Source organism: Scyliorhinus torazame, chromosome 2, assembly GCF_047496885.1.
Source record: "Scyliorhinus torazame isolate Kashiwa2021f chromosome 2, sScyTor2.1, whole genome shotgun sequence".
In the NCBI taxonomy this organism is placed as follows: Eukaryota; Metazoa; Chordata; class Chondrichthyes; order Carcharhiniformes; family Scyliorhinidae; genus Scyliorhinus; species Scyliorhinus torazame.
Genome location: NC_092708.1, coordinates 160,646,703 through 160,664,245, shown reverse-complemented (window position 1 = coordinate 160,664,245; position 17,543 = coordinate 160,646,703). Strand labels below are relative to the sequence as shown.

General features: G+C 45.6%; 1 protein-coding gene across 1 annotated transcript in view; it reads left to right on the top strand.

Annotated features, from left to right (window-relative positions):
- Window positions 1-7,495, top strand: part of rftn2 (raftlin family member 2) — a 194,688-nt gene extending 187,193 nt beyond the window's left edge. Inside the window, exons 9-10 of the mRNA XM_072478922.1 lie at window positions 522-606; window positions 6,620-7,495. Of these exons, the coding sequence (XP_072335023.1) occupies window positions 522-606; window positions 6,620-6,886 (352 nt within the window). The 3' untranslated portion in view covers window positions 6,887-7,495. The remainder of the gene's footprint in view (window positions 1-521; window positions 607-6,619) is intronic.
- Window positions 7,496-17,543: the final 10,048 nt, after the last annotated feature.

Below are 17,543 nucleotides of genomic sequence, written 5' to 3'. Positions count from 1 at the left end.
ATTCCCGCCTCCGCCGAATATCCGGTGGCGGAGAATTCGGCAACCGGCGGGGGCGGGATTCACGCCAGCCCCCGGCGATTCTCCGACCCGGCGGGGGGTCAGAGAATCTCGCCCGACATGTCCAACGTTCATCCTGGAAGAAGGTGATTGGCCTTTGACATTATGCTTCACTGTGCTAGCAGCAATTCTGCAAAATCCAAAGTGGCGGATGATTTTTTTTTTTTAAACTGCTCCCAGATCAATGCAGAAGTTGTGCTTCAGGAATTCCTAGGTGAACTGAACTGGAACATTACTGTTAAAGCTAATACAGTCTTATCACAGGAGCTTCCTTTTAAATCTGATGAGGAATGAGCAAAATACCATGTTTTTAATCCATTAACTTCTTTGAGCTTCTCATCATCAAAACAAAAACGTTTTATATGAAAATATTTTAAGCCAGTACGCCTATCGATAGATTCATTATTTTTTTTTTACAGTAATTCAGTCTTAATCCAATTTCACATGGGTTTTCATGTTTACAGTGAAGGAAATTTAGCAACAAAACAAGTGATGTTCTTACAGAGACCTGCCACACCCGGCCCTGATCTGCATCTGGAAACATTAGAGGTGAGTTAAATTAATAGTAACTTCAGAATTGCAGCATTTTCAATTTAGAATGTTAGTTCTTATGATTATTGTTTTCTTAGCATTTCAAATATTTGATCAGGACATGTATACTGATGTAATGGCAGCAATACAAAGTAGGAAATGTCCATGTTAATTCTGCACTGCTCCAAACTCAAAGGAACGATCTGGGTTTATATGTTCTCCGTGGATAATGAAGTACACAAGGGGTGCTGAAATTGTGATTGATATCATGTAATGTAGCTGTGAGTCATTGGGTGGCACGGTAGAACAGTGGTTAGCACTGTTGCTTCACAGCGCCAGGGTCCCCGGTTCGATTCCCAACTTGAGTCACCGTCTGTGTAGAGTCTGCACATTCTCCCCGTGTCTGCATGTGTTTCCTCCGGGTGCTCCGGTTTTCTCCCACAAGTCCTGAAAGATATGCTTGTTAGGTGAATTGGACATTCTGAATTCTCTCTCCGTGTACCCGAACAGGCACCAGACGAAATGTGGCGTCTGGGGACTTTTCACAGTAACTTCATTGCAGTGTTAATGTAAGCCTACTTATGACACTAATAAAGATTATTATTACTATTATTGTTCTGCTTTCAACAAAATGTTACTATGACTCCAAGGACTACATTATGAGGTGCATTTACACAAACTCGGTTTATTTCCATGGAATATAGAAGGCTAATGTTGAGGTTTTTTGGAAAGGAATTGATATGACAGATAGGGAGAAGCTTTTCCTGCTAGTAGGGGACTCTAAGGCGAAAGCGACGTGACCTTCCTTGAATGGTTTGGCTCTAATTTTAAGCAATACCTCTTCACGCAAAGTGTGGTATAGGTGGGGAGCATGCTTGAGGGGCAGAGTGGCCTAATCTTGTTCCTATGTTCCAGTTGTTCTGGTTTTAGCTGCACTCCAGAGACTCGAGGGTGTAATCCATGTTGAAAATCAAGTGAGGAATGCCATGTTGTCAGATGCCGGGTATGATCTAACCAAATTGCAACCCATGACGAGTGCGTTTAGCCAGTGTTTCCTGGTGCTCACCAGAACTCTTCAGTGCAGGAAGAGATTGGGACAACATTTTAAATGATCTCTCGACCCCTCGACACAACCCCCAAACCCACCTATAAGGGAGTCCTCAGGTGCCCCCTTGCGCCCCACTTCACACAGGCAGGGCATCCTCTGGCCTAATCTCCAGCACTGGAAAAATGCCCGCCTGGCACCTTGGCACTGCAAGCCTGGCAGTGCCACTTGGGCACCTTGGCAGTGCCATGAGGGCACGCAAGTGGCACTTTCAGGGTGCCAGGCTAGCAGTACCAGGGTGCTCAGGTGGTAATTGCAGTGCCAGGGTGCCACCTTACACAGAGGGCAACCACCTGGGGGCCTCCGATCCCCTGGGAGACCAGCCAAGTGCCGTTCCATCTGGTCCCCGTTTGTGGGACTGACCCAAGGCCTCCGAGGCGAAGGGGTTAGATTCGAGGGCCTCAGTAGATCAGGCGAGTACATATTAGAGTGAGACTAGCTGTCTCGCTCTAATGTGCAGATTTACCAGACAGCGATGCCGCTCACAAATGGGGGCCAGATGGAACGCCACTTGGGGGGGTGGTCTCCCAGGGATCAGAGGCCCCCAGGTGGTTGCCCTCTGGGAAGGGTGGCACCCTGACACTGCTAGTGCCACCCAGGTATCATGGCACTGCCAGCCTGGCACTACCAGCCTGGTAATCTGGCAGTGCCACCTGGGTACCAGCCTGGCACTGACAAGGTGCTTAGATGTCACTGTTAGCTGGCAGGGTTACAAGGCCGGCAGTGCCAAGGAGCTAGTCAGGCATTTTTCCCCCGCCAGAGATCGAGCCCAGGGGTGCCCTGCCCATGTGAGGTGGGGTGCCCGAGGACCCCTTTTGTCAGAGAGTTGGGAGGTCCAGGGGTCCTGTCAGGGGTCAGGAGATCAGGACATCATTTAAAAATGGTGTCCTGATCTCCTGTACAGAGCAGTTCCAGCAGAGCGGAGCTCCTCAGTGCAGGAAACAGTGCAATCTGCTGAGGCTCCAGATTGCAACAAAGTCCTGTTAGATAGCATGGTGTTTCTCGGCACTATGAGCTCGACACAGGATCCTGTTACATTTTGGTTAGATTGCACACGGAGAGTAGGTATAAATGGATCTTTTTCAGCATGGCAAAATGTAATGATAGATGTGTCGCAGGGATCAATGCTGGAACCACAACTGTTTACAATTTACATAAATGACTTAGATGAAGGGTTTAAAGGGATGGTTGCCAAATTTGCTGATGAAACAAAGATAGGTTGGAAAGTGAGTTGTGAAGAGGACATGGAAGCTACAAAAAGAGATAAATAGATTCAGTGAGTGGGCAAAGATCTGGCAAATGGGGTATAATTTGGGAAGATGTGAAATTGTCCTGGAGAATTTAAAAAACGTATCTAAATGGTGAGAGATTGCAAAGCTGTGAGGTGCAGAGGCATCGGGGTGTCCTGAATCACAAAAGGTTAGTATACAGGTACAGCATGTAATTAGCAAAGCTGTCATTGATTATTGAGGGGAATTAATACAAAAGGAGATTATGGTTCTGTTAATCAGGGCACTGGTAATACCACGCCTGGAGTGCTGTGCACAGTATTGGACAAAGGATGTAAATATGTTGGAAGCAGTTCAAAACGATTAACTGGACTAATACCAGGAATGGGTGGGTTGTCATATGATAGGTTAGGCTTGAATACATTGGAGTTTAGAGTAAGAGGTGACTTGATTGAAACATATCAGATCCTGAGGGGTCTTGACTGGGTGGATGTGGAGAGGGTGTTTCCTCTTGTGGGAGAATTTAAAATGAGGTATCACTGTTTAAAATAAGTGGTCGCCTATTTGAAACAGATTTGAGACAAAATTGTTTCTCTCAGAGGGGCGTGTGTCTTTGGAACTCTCTTCCTGAAAAGGTGGTAGAAGCAGTGTCTTTGAATAGTTGTATGGCAGAGATGAATAGATTCTTGGTAAGTAAGGGTGCGATAAGTGCAAAATGTTATCAGGGGTAGGCGGGATGCAGATTTGAAGCTACTGCCAGATCAGCCATGACCTTATTAAATGACAGAGTAGGCTTGAGGGGCTGAATGGCCTACACTTGCTCCTTGTTCTTATATTCATACTTGTGTTCCGCACTGTAACAATTCTGTGATATAGTATTGTAGTCTATTCCCTCGGGCAGCACAGTAGCGCAATGGCGCCGAGGACCCGGGTTTGATCCCGGCCCCGGGTCACTGTCCATGTGGAATATTCTCCCCATGTCTGTGCGGGTCTCACTCCCACAACCCAAAAAGATGGGCAGGGTAGGTGGATTGGCCACGCTAAATTGCCCCTTAATTGGAAAAAAAATAATTGGGCAGCCTAAATTTGTATATTTTCTAAAGTATTGTAGTCTATTTGCTTCCATTCCGCAAAAGCAAATTGGACGCTGATTTTTGGTAATTGCAGAACACTTTCGAACCTTTCAAAGAATCTTGTTTATTATTGAAAATGGTTTTTGTGATTCAGCACACAATGCTAATAGTCCAATGACTTATATCCCTTAGAGATCCTATTCAATATTTTATTGACTGGATTTTCTTTCTTGTTGCTCTGATTAGTTGAAGAAGATAGTATAAATGGTGCAATAGATTTCAGTTCAAATCTGTACTTTAGTACCATAATATCTCCTACTTCACATGAACAATACCAGACTGCTGCCTCATAGCGCCGAGGTCCCAGATTCGATCCCGGCTCTGTTCGTGTGGAGTTTGCACATTCTGCCCGTGTTTGCGTGGGTTTCGCCCCCACAACCCAAAGATGTGACATGTAGGTGGATTGGCTACGCTAAATTGCCCCTTAATTGAAAAAAAAAATGAATTGGGTATTCTAAATTTATTTACTAAAACACCAGACTGAAAAGAAGCATCTATAATGTACAGATTTGAATAGCGAGCAGGTTCAAAATTCAGACAGCAATCAGGTTAGCAGCTGAGACCTCTGAAGCAAAGGTGGAATTTCCGGAGTTTGACTAATGCAAGGAGCATCCCCATTACCAGCACCCCCAACTGAGTGTAGACTCATGAACCACGCTTTTCCTGAGCAAGAGTTGCAGATCCCACCCCATCATCTGTAAATCATGAATTGCACTTATTCGCCACCCCCCCCACCCCCCGCCCCCCGCCCCCCAATTTCGCCCCACCCCCACCCCCCGCCCCCCCGCCACCCGCCCTTTCCTTCCCACTTGCTTAAATTGTTGTTCATTTAATATTGGCTGTAGATTTCCCCCTCCTCAAAGCCAATATCTTCCCAGCAACTCCACACTGTAGTTTCCTAGAAGCTACTAGGTTGGCCAAGGCAGAGGCCAGGAATACCGGACAGCGATCGTACCCATTCCCCATTGTTCCACCTATGCACACACTGTTCCAGTCGTGTAATAGTTTAATTTTGTTGGGGTACTTGTACAGTGGAGGCTATTCTAGCACTAGGAGACGCAGTTTAAAACTAAAAGGTCTCCCTTTTAAGATGGAGATGTGGGGAACAAAATACTTCAGAGGGTTTTTGGTCCTTTAAATTTTATTCCCCTGAAAGCAGTGGAGGCTGGGCCATTGACTTCATTCAAGGCTAATTTAGATAGACTTATTGATTGACAAGGGAGTCCAGGGTTATGGAGGCCAAATATTTGAGAGACAAGGGAGTCCAGAGTTATGGGGGGCAGCCAGGAAGATGGGCGTTGAGACCACAATCGGATCAGCCATGATCTTGTTGAATTGTGAGTCAGTTCCTCCGCTGCGAGTTGTCGCTCTACTGCAACCACCAACTCCTGAAAGTCCACCAGCTCTCCTTGTCTGAACTGCCTCTTGATGTTTGGGTCAGAGCTCTGATGAACCAGTCTGCAGTGACCAGTTCCACAATCTTCACCAGGTTAAAGTTTTGAGCTGTAACCATTGCCAGGCCAGGTGTATAAAGTCATAAATCTGTACTCTTAAATGTTTCTCCACCTTGTACGTCCATGCTTGAAATTGTTGAGCTGTTACAATGGAAACTACTCCAGTGGAGGCCAGGATTTCCTGCATCAATGTCTGATAATCAATTGCATGCATTGGTTCCAAGTCAAAGTTTGCCTTTTGGGAATCTCCAATAAAACATGGCACAATCCCTGCCCCCTGTTCTTTTCTTGCTCTGCTCATCATTGAGAGGTCAGATGGTACACCTCCATATCATCACCTGTAATTTTGCTAGGCCAGTTAAGCAGTGGATCTGTCACCTTGGATCATAGGACCCAGGGTTCAAGAGACAAATAGACTAAAGCTGAATGCTTTAAACAAGTATGGTTTATTCACCAATGGTAGTTGGCTCTTTAAGTGCAAAGATGATCAGAATAGTAATAGGGATTACTTTTAAGCATAGGCACTCTCACTCTCCCAAACAGAGCTGTTTCTTTCATTATATCCTTCGCAGGCTGCAAATCATTCCTGATTGGTCTTAATTGCCTTTAAATACCTTTTAAATCTATAATGGCAAGCTTTGGTCAATCTGACATTTTCTCAGAGCAGACACAGAAATCTCAAAAGCGTACAGTTCACATATTGATCTTCTCTCACTATGTAATTCTATTCTAATCCCCTTCAATGTAGCCTGTTATATTCATCTGTTTCAACGCCCTGTTAAATGGTAATATAGATTCCACTCATATACACTTACTAACAGCCAGATTCAGTTTAATATTGGCAGAAGCTTGGGAACAGATCACCTGCCCACCCTCCTGAATGGGAAACTGCATACTAAGAGGTTTGGGAAAGAAATACTATTCTCAGTGGATGAGGAAAGAAACTGCTTAAAATGTTTGGGTCCAAAGTTTATCCTTAAAGGTCAGTTCTGTGATTTCCCCAAAATGTGTGTGAGAATTCAGTCCCCTTTGGTTTAAATGACCACAGTAGAGAATATTTTCAGTATTCTTTTCATTTCTACAAGCCACTTTGTTGATTCTTGCTTACAGAAAAAATCTACTCGGCAAGGAAAAGCCAGTGAAAAAAACAAAAACTGGAACAGAAATGTGGGGGTGACCACCAGTAAAACTAAGCCTCCAGAAACAGAGTCTCCTGAGGATTCTTCTACTACTTCAGAAAGAAACCTCTGGATCAAAGAGCCGTCACATCAATATGGAGGCATTTCTGGAACGTCTCGCACTGATGATGTTTTCAGAGAATTGGATGATGGGCAGGTGGACCAAGAGGAAGAAATACCTCAAGTTACCTGCATATGACAGAGCACGGTTCCATTACAAAAGACAACTGGACTTTCCCAAATGTACTTTGATTGACAGTCACTACAGCTTTGTGAGATGTGAATATTTTTATCTTCAAACAGAAAGTTATGTTTGAAAATGACCTGTCTTTTTCTACTTTTCTATAATCGTTTGGCCTATATTAACAAATATTTCAGCTCTCAGGATTTATGCACACGGGGGTTTCTTTAACAAATCCCAACTGTTGATTACAATTTGCTCTTAGGATGAACTTCATCTGATGATTCAAAATAACTCTCAACTTATTTTGTAAAACTATTCATAGGAAAGGGGTCATTTAGATACTAGCAGGTATTTATATTTGCTTTACCTTTTCTATTTGTAATATGTGCGTGCTAATTTTTAAAAATTATATTTTTAACCTCTTCCTGTAATTTTTCTTCCCATAATTCTGGGGTTGTATCTTACATTCATATAGTTCAAGAATATGCCCACATAAAACAGTGCAATCTCTGCATTCTCTGAAGGAATTATGCTACGACACTGTTCAGTCAAGGCAATAGTAGTTGCCCTGCCAAATAATGTATGAATAGCAATGAACTGTAGATAAAATGACCTTCACCTCTGTTCTTTGGCATCAGCTATTTTTCATGGGATGTGGGCAATGCTAGCAATGCCAGAATTGTTGTCCATACCTAATTTTCCTTGAAAAGGTGATGATTAGCTGACTTGAACAGTTGGAGTCCACAATACTTTTGGGTAAGGAGTTAGAACATAAGAACATAAGAACTAGAAGCAGGAGTAGGCCATCTGGCCCCTCGAGCCTGCACCGCCATTCAATGAGATCGTGGCTGTTCGTTTGTGGACTCAGCTCCACTTTCGGGCCCGAACACCATAACCCTTAATCCCTTTATTCTTCAAAAAACTATCTATCTTTATCTTAAAAACATGGAATGAAGGAGCCTCTACTGCTTCACTGGGCAAGGAATTCCATAGATTCACAACCCTTTGGGTGAAGAAGTTCCTCCTAAACTCAGTCCTAAATCTACTTCCCCTTATTTTGAGGCTATGCCCCCTAGTTCTGCTTTCACCTGCCAGTGGAAACAACCTGCCCGCATCATCTATCCTATCTGTTCACTTCATAATTTTATATGTTTCTATAAGATCCGTTTAGCACAGGGCTAAATCGCTGATTTTGAAAGCAGACCAAGGCAGGCCAGCAGCATGGTTCAATTCCCGTAACAGCCTCTCCGAACAGGCGCCGGAATGTGGCGACTAGGGGCTTTTCACAGTAACTTCATTTGAAGCCTACTTGTGACAATAAGCGATATTAATTTCATTTCATTCAAGATCCCCCCTCATCCTTCTAAATTCCAACGAGTACAGTCCCAGTCTACTCAACCTCTCCTCGTAATCCAACCCCTTCAACTCTGGGATTAACCTAGTGAATCTCCTCTGCACACCCTCCAGTGCCAGTACATCCTTTCTCAAGTAAGGAGACCAAAACTGAACACAATTCTCCAGGTGTGGCCTCACTAACACCTTATACAATTGCAGCAGAACCTCCCTAGTCTTAAACTCCATCCCTCTAGCAATGAAGGACAAAATTCCATTTGCCTTCTTAATCACCTGTTGCACCTGTAAACTAACTTTTTGCGACTCATGCACTAGCACACCCAGGTCTCTCTGCACAGCAGCGTGTTTTAATATTTTATCATGTGAATAATAATCCCTTTTGCTGTTATTCCTACCAAAATGGATAACCTCACATTTGTCAACATTGTATTCCATCTGCCAGACCCTAGCCCACTCACTTAACCTATCCAAATCCCTCTGCAAACTTCCAGTATCCTCTGCACATTTTGCTTTACCACTCATCTTAGTGTCGTCTACAAACTTGGACACATTGCCCTTGGTCCCCAACTCCAAATCATCTATGTAAATTGTGAACAATTGTGGGCCCAACACTGATCCCTGAGGGACACCACTAGCTACTGATTGCCAACCAGAGAAACACCCATTAATCCCCAATCTTTGCTTTCTATTAATTAGCCAATCCTCTATCCATGCTACTACTTTACCCTTAATGCCATGCATCTTTATCTTATGCAGCAACCTTTTGTGTGGCACCTTGTCAAAGGCTTTCTGGAAATCCAGATATACCACATCCATTGGCTCCCCTTTACCTACCGCACTGGTAATGTCCGCAAAACATTCCACTAAATTAGTTAGGCACGACCTGCCCTTTATGAACCCATGCTGCGTCTGCCCAATGGGACAATTTACATCCAGATGCCTCCCTATTTCTTCCTTGATGATAGATTCCAGCATCTTCCCTACTACCGAGGTTAAGCTCACTGGCCTATAATTACCCGCTTTCTGCCTACCTCCTTTTTTAAACAGTGGTGTCACGTTTGCTAATTTCCAATCCGCCGGGACCATCCCAGAGTCTAGTGAATTTTGGTAAATTATCACTAGTGCATTTTCAATTTCCCTAGCCATCTCTTTTAGCACTCTGGGATGCATTCCATCAGGGCCAGGAGACTTGTCTACCTTTCGCCCCATTAGCTTGCCCATCACTACCTCCTTAGTGATAACAATCCTCTCCAGACCCTCACCTGTCATAGCCTCATTTCTATCAGTCACTGGCATGTTATTTGTGTCTTCCACTGTGAAGACCGACCCAAAAAATCTGTTCGGTTCCTCAGCCATTTCCTCATCTCCCATTATTAAATCTCCCTTCTCATCCTCTAAAGGACCAATATTTACCTTAGCCACTCTTTTTTGTTTTATATATTTGTAGAAACTTTTACTATCTGTTTTTATATTCTGAGCAAGTTTACTCTCATAATCTATCTTACTCTTCTTTATAGCCTTTTTAATAACTTTCTGTTGCCCCCTAAAGATTTCCCAGTCCTCTAGTCTCCCACTAATCTTTGCCACTTTGTATGCTTTTTCCTTCAATTTGATACTCTCCCTTATTTCCTTATATATCCATGGTCGATTTTCCCTCTTTCTACCGTCCTTCCTTTTTGTTGGTATAAATCTTTGCTGAGCACTGTGAAAAATCGCTTGGAAGGTTCTCCACTGTTCCTCAACTGTTTCACCATAAAGTCTTTGCTCCCAGTCTACCTTAGCTAGTTCTTCTCTCATCCCATTGTAACCTCCTTTGTTTAAGCACAAAACACTAGTGTTTGATTTTACCTTCTCACCCTCCATCTGTATTTTAAATTCCACCATATTGTGATCGCTCCTTCTGAGAGGATCCCTAACGATGAGATCATGAATCAATCCTGTCTCATTACACAGGACCAGATCTAGGACTGCTTGTTCCCTTGTAAGTTCCATTACATACTGTTCTAGGAAACTATCGCGGATACATTCTATAAACTCCTCCTCAAGGCTGCCTTGACCGACCTGGTTAAACCAATCAACATGTAGATTAAAATCCCCCATGATAACTGCGGTACCATTTCTACATGCATCCGTTATTTCTTTGTTTATTGCCTGCCCCACATAAATGTTACTATTTGGTGGCCTATAGACTACTCCTATCAGTGACCTTTTTCACCTTACTCTTGCTGATTTCCACCCAAATGGATTCAACCTTATTCTCCATAGCACCGATGTCATCCCTTACTTTTGCCCGGATGTCATCCTTAAATAGCAGAGCTACACCACCTCCCTTACCATCCACTCTGTCCTTCCGAATAGTTTGATACTCTTGGATATTTAACTCCCAGTCATGACCATCCTTTAACCATGTTTCAGTAATAGCCACTAAATTATAGTAATTCACGATGATTTGCGCCATCAACTCATTTACCTTATTCCGAATACTACGAGCATTCAGGTAAAGTACACTTATGTTGGCTTTTTTACCTCTGTTTTGAATCTTAACACCTCGATCAGCAACCTCTCCTCAGTTATATTTCCTCTTAACTTTTCTCCTAATTTTCCTTGTCGTAGAACCCATATCTTCATGTAACAACCTGCCACGTCGCTTACCATTAATGTTTTTACTTCCCGTTTTATTCCTTTTAGTATTACTAGGCCTATTCACTGAGCTCCCCTCAGTCACTGTACCTTGTACTGTCGCCCTTTTTGATTTTTGACTTTGGCTTTTCTGCCTTGCACTTTCCCCCTTACTAACTTTTGTTTCTGTCCCTGTTTTACTACCTTCCAACTTCCTGCATCGGTTCCCATCCCCCTGCCACATTAGTTTAAACCCTCCCCAACAGCTCTAGCAAACACCCCACCTCAGACATCGATTCCAGTCCGGCCCAGATGCAGACCGTCCAGTTTGGACAGGGCCCACCTCCCCCAGAACCGGTTCCAATGCCCCAGGAATTTGAATCCCTCCCTCTTGCACCATCTCTCGAGCCACGCATCCATCCTATCTATCCTGACATTCCTACTCTGACTAGCTCGTGGCACTGGTAGCAATCCTAAGATTACTATCTTTGAGGTCCTACTTTTTAGTTTAACTCCTAACTCCCTGAATTCAGCTTGTAGGACCTCGTCCCATTTTGTACCTATATCGTTGGTGCCTATGTGCACCACGACAGCTGGCTGTTCACCCTCTCCCCCCCCCCCCCCCCAGAATGTCCTGCAGCCGCACAGAGCCATCCTTGACCCTTGCACCAGGGAGGCAACATACCATCCTGGAGTCTCGATTGCGTCCGCAGAACTGCCTGTCTATTCCCCTTGTGATTGAGTCCCCTATCACTATAGCCCTGCCATTCTTCTTCCTGCCCAGCTGCACAGCAGAGCCAGCCACGGTGCCATGAACCTGGCTGCTGCTGCCTTCCCCTGGTGAGCCATCTCCCTCAACAGTATCCAAAGCGGTATATCTGTTTTGCAGGGAGGTGACCGCAGAGGACACCTGCACTGCCTTCCTACTCTTGCTCTGTCTTTTGATCACCCATTTTCTATCTCCCTCAGTAACTTTCACCTGTGGTGTGACCAACTCACTAAACGTGCTATCCATGACGTCCTCAGCAGCGCGGATGCTCCAAAGTGAGTCTATCCGCAGCTCCAGAGCAGTCAAGCAGTCTAACAGGAATTGCAACTGGATACACTTCTTGCACGTGAAGGAGCCAGGGACAGTGGACGTGTCCCTGAGCTCCCACATCGCACACAAGGAGCATGACACGGGTCTGGGATCTCCTGCCATGTCTTAAACCTTAGGTAAACTTATACAACTGCAATTCCAAAAAACGAAAGCAAAAATAAATAAATTAGACAATGAAAAGAAAACCTACTTACCAGTCACTTACCAGGGATAAAAAACACCTCCCCCCCCCCCCCCCCCCCCCAAAGCTTTGAATTCCCACCTAGCTTCAAATTCCCAAACTCACTCTTGGTTGTGTCTTCTCTGGCTCACTGGGAGAACTCACTGAGTTCTAGGATTTTGAACAAGGGGTGATGAATGGCAATACATTTCAAAGTCATGAAGGTGTGTGACTTGAAGGTGAAATTGCAGGTGGTGCTGTCCACATGCACCTCCTTGTCTAAGTGGTCAAGGTCACAGATCTCAGAACTGTTAAATTAGCCTTGGCAAGTTGCTGCAATGCAGTCTGCAGACACAATGCATGAGCGATGAAGGAAGTGAATGTTTAAGGTTATGGACGGGGTGCCAATCAAGTGAGCTGCTTTATCCGGAACGGTGCTGAACATTTTGAATATTGTTGAACTGCATTTATCTAGGCAAGTAGAGAGAGTATTTCATCACGTTCCTGACTTGTGCTTGATGGAAAGGCTTTGAGAGTTAGGAGGAGAGTCACTTAGCCTTGCAGCCACAGTATTGTTGTGACTGGTTAGGTTTCTGGTCAAATATGACTGCCAAGATGTTGATGGTGAGGTTTTGACAAAGATGTTGTTATTGAATATCAAAGGGAGGTGGTTAAGACCTCTCTTGTTGGAAAGGATGATCGCCTGGCGTTTATGTGCCATGAATGTTACTTTCCACTCATCAGCCCAAACCTAGACATTGTCCAAGTTTCCCTCCATGTAGGTACGGACTCCTTCATTATCTGAGGACTAGCGAATGGAACTGAATACTGAAGTTAAACATACTGCCGGAATTAGTAACTTTTTATTAATAATACACAGAGCTATTCAATAAGAATCAGACTGGTACTAGTATCAATGCACAATTCTCTCAATTAATGTATTTATTTATTCAGTACATCAAAAGAATAACTTAAAACTCCTATGATTAGTGGGCAGCACGGTGCACAGTGGTTAGCACCAGGGACCCGGGTTCAATTTTGACCTTGGGTGACTGTCTGCGTGGAGTTTGCACATTCTCCCCGTGTCTGCGTGGGTTTCCTCCGGGTGCTCCGGCTTCCTTCAACACTCCAAAGATGTGCAGATTAGGTGGGTTGGCCATGCTAAATTGACCTTAGTGTCCAAATGTTAGGTGGGGTTACGGAGATAGAGCAGGGAATTGGACCTAGGTGGGGTCCTTTTTTGGAGGATCGGTGCAGACACGAGGGCTGAATGGCCACCTACTGCAATGTAGGGATTCTATGAAAGGTATGAAGAACCAGAGTATCAATTTGTGCATCGAGTAACATTTCAGATGAAGTACTCAATTGAATTGTGTACTCATTTCAGATCACAGTGAAATGTCTCAGTCCTGATTCTGTACAAAGTTCAATCTTCATACTCAACACAGAAGAAGTAATATGATTCATTGTATCAGCGAGATACAATGTCAAGAGCTGCAAATGATTCTACGACTTCTGCTATAATCACATGGTTTAGTAACGTCTCTAATCTAATATATGATACAGGAATGGGAGTCACCCTTTTCTTGCATTTCCACCAGTAAAGTAACTTTTTTAAAATAAATTTTGAGTACCCAATTCATTTTTTCCAATTAAGGGGCAATTTAGCATGGCCAATCCACCTAGTTTGCACATCTTTGTGTTGTGGGGGCAAAACCCACGCCAACACGGGGAGAATGTGCAAACTCCACGCGAACAGTGACCCAGAGCCAGGGTCGAACCTGGGACCTCGGTGTCGTGAGGCAACAGGGCTAACCCACTGCGCCACCGTGCTGCCCTTAAATTAACTTTTTTAACAACTAAAAGAAGTGTTTTTTTAAGAGTCTGTAAGATCAGGATTTCTCAAACTTTTTGAGTATGAGGCCTCCTCCTGTGTTATAAAAAAAATTGGACTCCCTTTAATACAAGTATTTTTTCGGTATAAAAAGTAGATCCAAATTATGCATATAAATGTATTATTTTTGCTTTCAAATTGGTCTGTGACCTCACCCCCTCCCCACTGACCCCCCCCTCCTCCCCCATGTATCTATAGCTTCTTGCAGCCCCTACAAGCCTCCAAGATCTCTGCACTGCTTCAATTCTGGCCTCTTGCACACCCTGGATTTTCAGCACTACATCACTGGCTGCTATTTTTTTGGCTAGCATGTCTCAAAGCCCTGGAATGCCCTTCCTAAACATCTCCAACTCGCTACCCTCTCTCTTCCCTCGGTATGCTCTTTAAAACCTACCCATATTATTAACTCTTTATGTGGCTGTGTCAAATTTTGTTTGATTCTACTCGTACAAAGACCCTTAAGCATCTAACTATGTTAAATGTGCTGCATTAGTGCGAGCAGTTGTTGCTGAGGCTATGGACCACAGTGTGGGAAACGATTAATTTGATTACAATAACAGAACTGGCCCAAAATAAACAAAATGATTGGTCTAAATTAGTTATGAATTATTAGTTTGGTATCATCGGTTATTTTGTGACGAGCAAAGCTTCACTGAATTGATCGTTTTACAAGCCCTCACAAAATGCCAGCCCATGATTTCACTTCATCTGTTTTCGCAACTTTGAAGCTCGCTCCACAATAGAATTCAAATGATCTTGAATCTCGCCAACGTTTTCCCGTGTTGTTTATAAAATCTTTCCCTCTTTGTTCTCTGCGATCACTGATGAAACACTGTCTTCTCTCATTGAGAATCTGGTGACTCTAATGGCAGATGTTTACCAGTCCCCGGGCTGGGAGGTAGTGAGGGGTGGGGGTGCTCAGCTCCCGAGCACAGCCCAGTTGCTGGGAGTGGCTGCATTTTGCCAATGGCGTGGCCACCAGCTTGATGGAGGCGGGTCATGGCAGCCCTGGGGGCAGGGGGACACATCAGTGCCAGAGACTCCATGATCCAAAGAGGGGGCTGCGGGCAGGAAAGTCAGACCCTAGAATTCCAACAATCTCTCTGGAGGGTTTTGCCCTCCAATTTTCAGACACATGAATTTTTTCATGTTTTATTCACTTTTTAAAAAAATATATTTTTATTAAAGTTTTTAACACAACTTTTCACCCTTAAAAACAATAACCCCCCCCCGTAACAAAATAACAAGAAATCGCACAGAGCAAGATATATACATGGTAAAACGATGTTACATAGCTTTGTACACTGGCTCTCTCCCGTACGTGCCAGTTTCCCAAATCCTTCATGATTTCTCTTGCTCATCCACCCCCCCCAGGCAAGCCCCCCCCCCCCCTCACAGGACGTTCCCCCCCCCCCCCCCGGGTTGCTGCTGCTGCTGACCGACCTTCCTCTAATGCTCCGCGAGATAGTCGAGGAATGGTTGCCACCGCCTGTAGAACCCCTGCGCAGACCCTCTCAAGGCAAACTTAATCCTCTCCAGCTTTATGAACATAGCCATGTCGTTTATCCAGGCCTCCACGCTGGGGGGGCTTTGCCTCCTTCCACATTAGCAAGATCCTTCGCCGGGCTACTAGGGATGCAAAGGCCAGAATGCCGACCTCGTTCGCCTCCTGCACTCCCGGCTCATCCACTACTCCAACTATTGCTAGCCCCCAGCTTGGCTTAACCCGGACTTTCACTACCTGAGATATTGCTCCCACCACTCCTCTCCAGAACCCCTCCAGTGCCGGGCATGACCAAAACATATGGACATGGTTCGCCGGACTCCCTGCGCACGTTACACATCTGTCCTCTACCCCAAAGAACCTACTCAACCTCGCCCCCGTCAAGTGAGCTCTGTGAACCACCTTAAATTGTATCAGGCTGAGCCTGGCACACGAGGAGGAGGAGTTAATCCTACATAGGGCATCAGCCCATAAGCCCTCCTCAATCTCCTCCCCCAGCTCCTCCTCCCATTTATCCTTCAGCTCCTCTACCAGCGCTTCCCCCTCTTCTTTCATCTCCTGGTATATTGCCGGCACCTTGCCCTCCCCGACCCATACACCCGAGATCACCCTCTCTTGAATTTCTTGTGCCGGGAGCAACGGGAACTCCCTGACCTGTCGCCTCACAAATGCCCTTACCTGCATATATCTAAAAGCATTTCCCGGTGGTATCTCAAACTTCTCCTCCAGTGCCCCTAGGCTCGTAAACGTCCCGTCAATGAACAGGTCCCCCATTCTTCTAATCCCTGCCCGATGCCAGCTCTGAAACCCCCCGTCCATCCTCCCCGGGACAAACCGGTGGTTACCCCTGATCGGGGACCACACCGAGGCTCCCATTGCACCCCTGTGCCGTCTCCACTGGCCCCAGATCCTTAGCGATGCCGCCACCACCGGGCTCGTGGTATACTTTGACGGCGAGAGTGGCAGCGGTGCCGTCACCAGCGCCCCCAGGCTCGTTCCTTTACAGGACGCCATCTCCACCCTCTTCCATGCCGCCCCCTCTCCCTCCATCACCCACTTGAGGATCATCACCACATTTGCTGCCCAGTAGTAGCTCCCTAGGTTTGGCAGCACCAACCCTCCTCGGTCCCTACTGCGTTCCAGAAACCCTCTCCTTACCCTCGGGGTCCTATTCGCCCACACAAACCCCATAATACTCCTACCTACTCTCTTAAAAAAGGCCTTGGTGATCATGATGGGAAGGCACTGAAACACAAAAAGAAACCTCGGAAGGACCACCATTTTGACCGACTGCACTCTACCCGCTAGCGAGAGCGGTAACATGTCCCATCTTTTGAAGTCCTCCTGCATCTGCTCCACCAACCTCGTCAGATTCGGTTTATGTAGGGCCCCCCAACTCCTGGCTATCTGGATCCCCAGGTACCGAAAGCTCCCCTCCGCCCTCCTCAGCGGTAGGTCCCCTATTCCTCTTTCTTGGTCCCCTGCCTGTACTACAAAAAGCTCACTCTTCCCTACATTGAGCTTATAGCCCGAAAAATCCCCAAGCTCCCTCAGAGTCTGCATGATCTCCACCATCCCCTCCATTGGATCCGCCACATACAGCAACAGGTTATCCGCATAAAGCGACACCCGATGCTCTTCTCCCCCTCGGACCACCCCCCTCCATTTCCTAGACTCCCTCAATGACATGGCCAAGGGTTCGATCACCAATGTGAACAACAGGGGGGACAGGGGGCACCCCTGCCTCGTCCCTCGGTACAGCCGAAAGTACTCCGACCTCCGCCGGTTCGTCACTACACTCGCCACCGGGGCTCTGTAAAGGAGCTTAACCCAACTGATAAACCCTCCCCCAAACCCAAACCTACGCAGCACTTCCCAGAGGTATTCCCACTCTACTCGGTCAAAGGCCTTCTCCGCGTCCATAGCTGCCACTATCTCCGCCTCTCCCTCCTCCGATGGCATCATTATCACGTTTAAGAGCTGCCGCACATTGGTGTTTAGTTGCCTGCCCTTTACAAATCCCGTCTGGTCCTCGTGGATCAC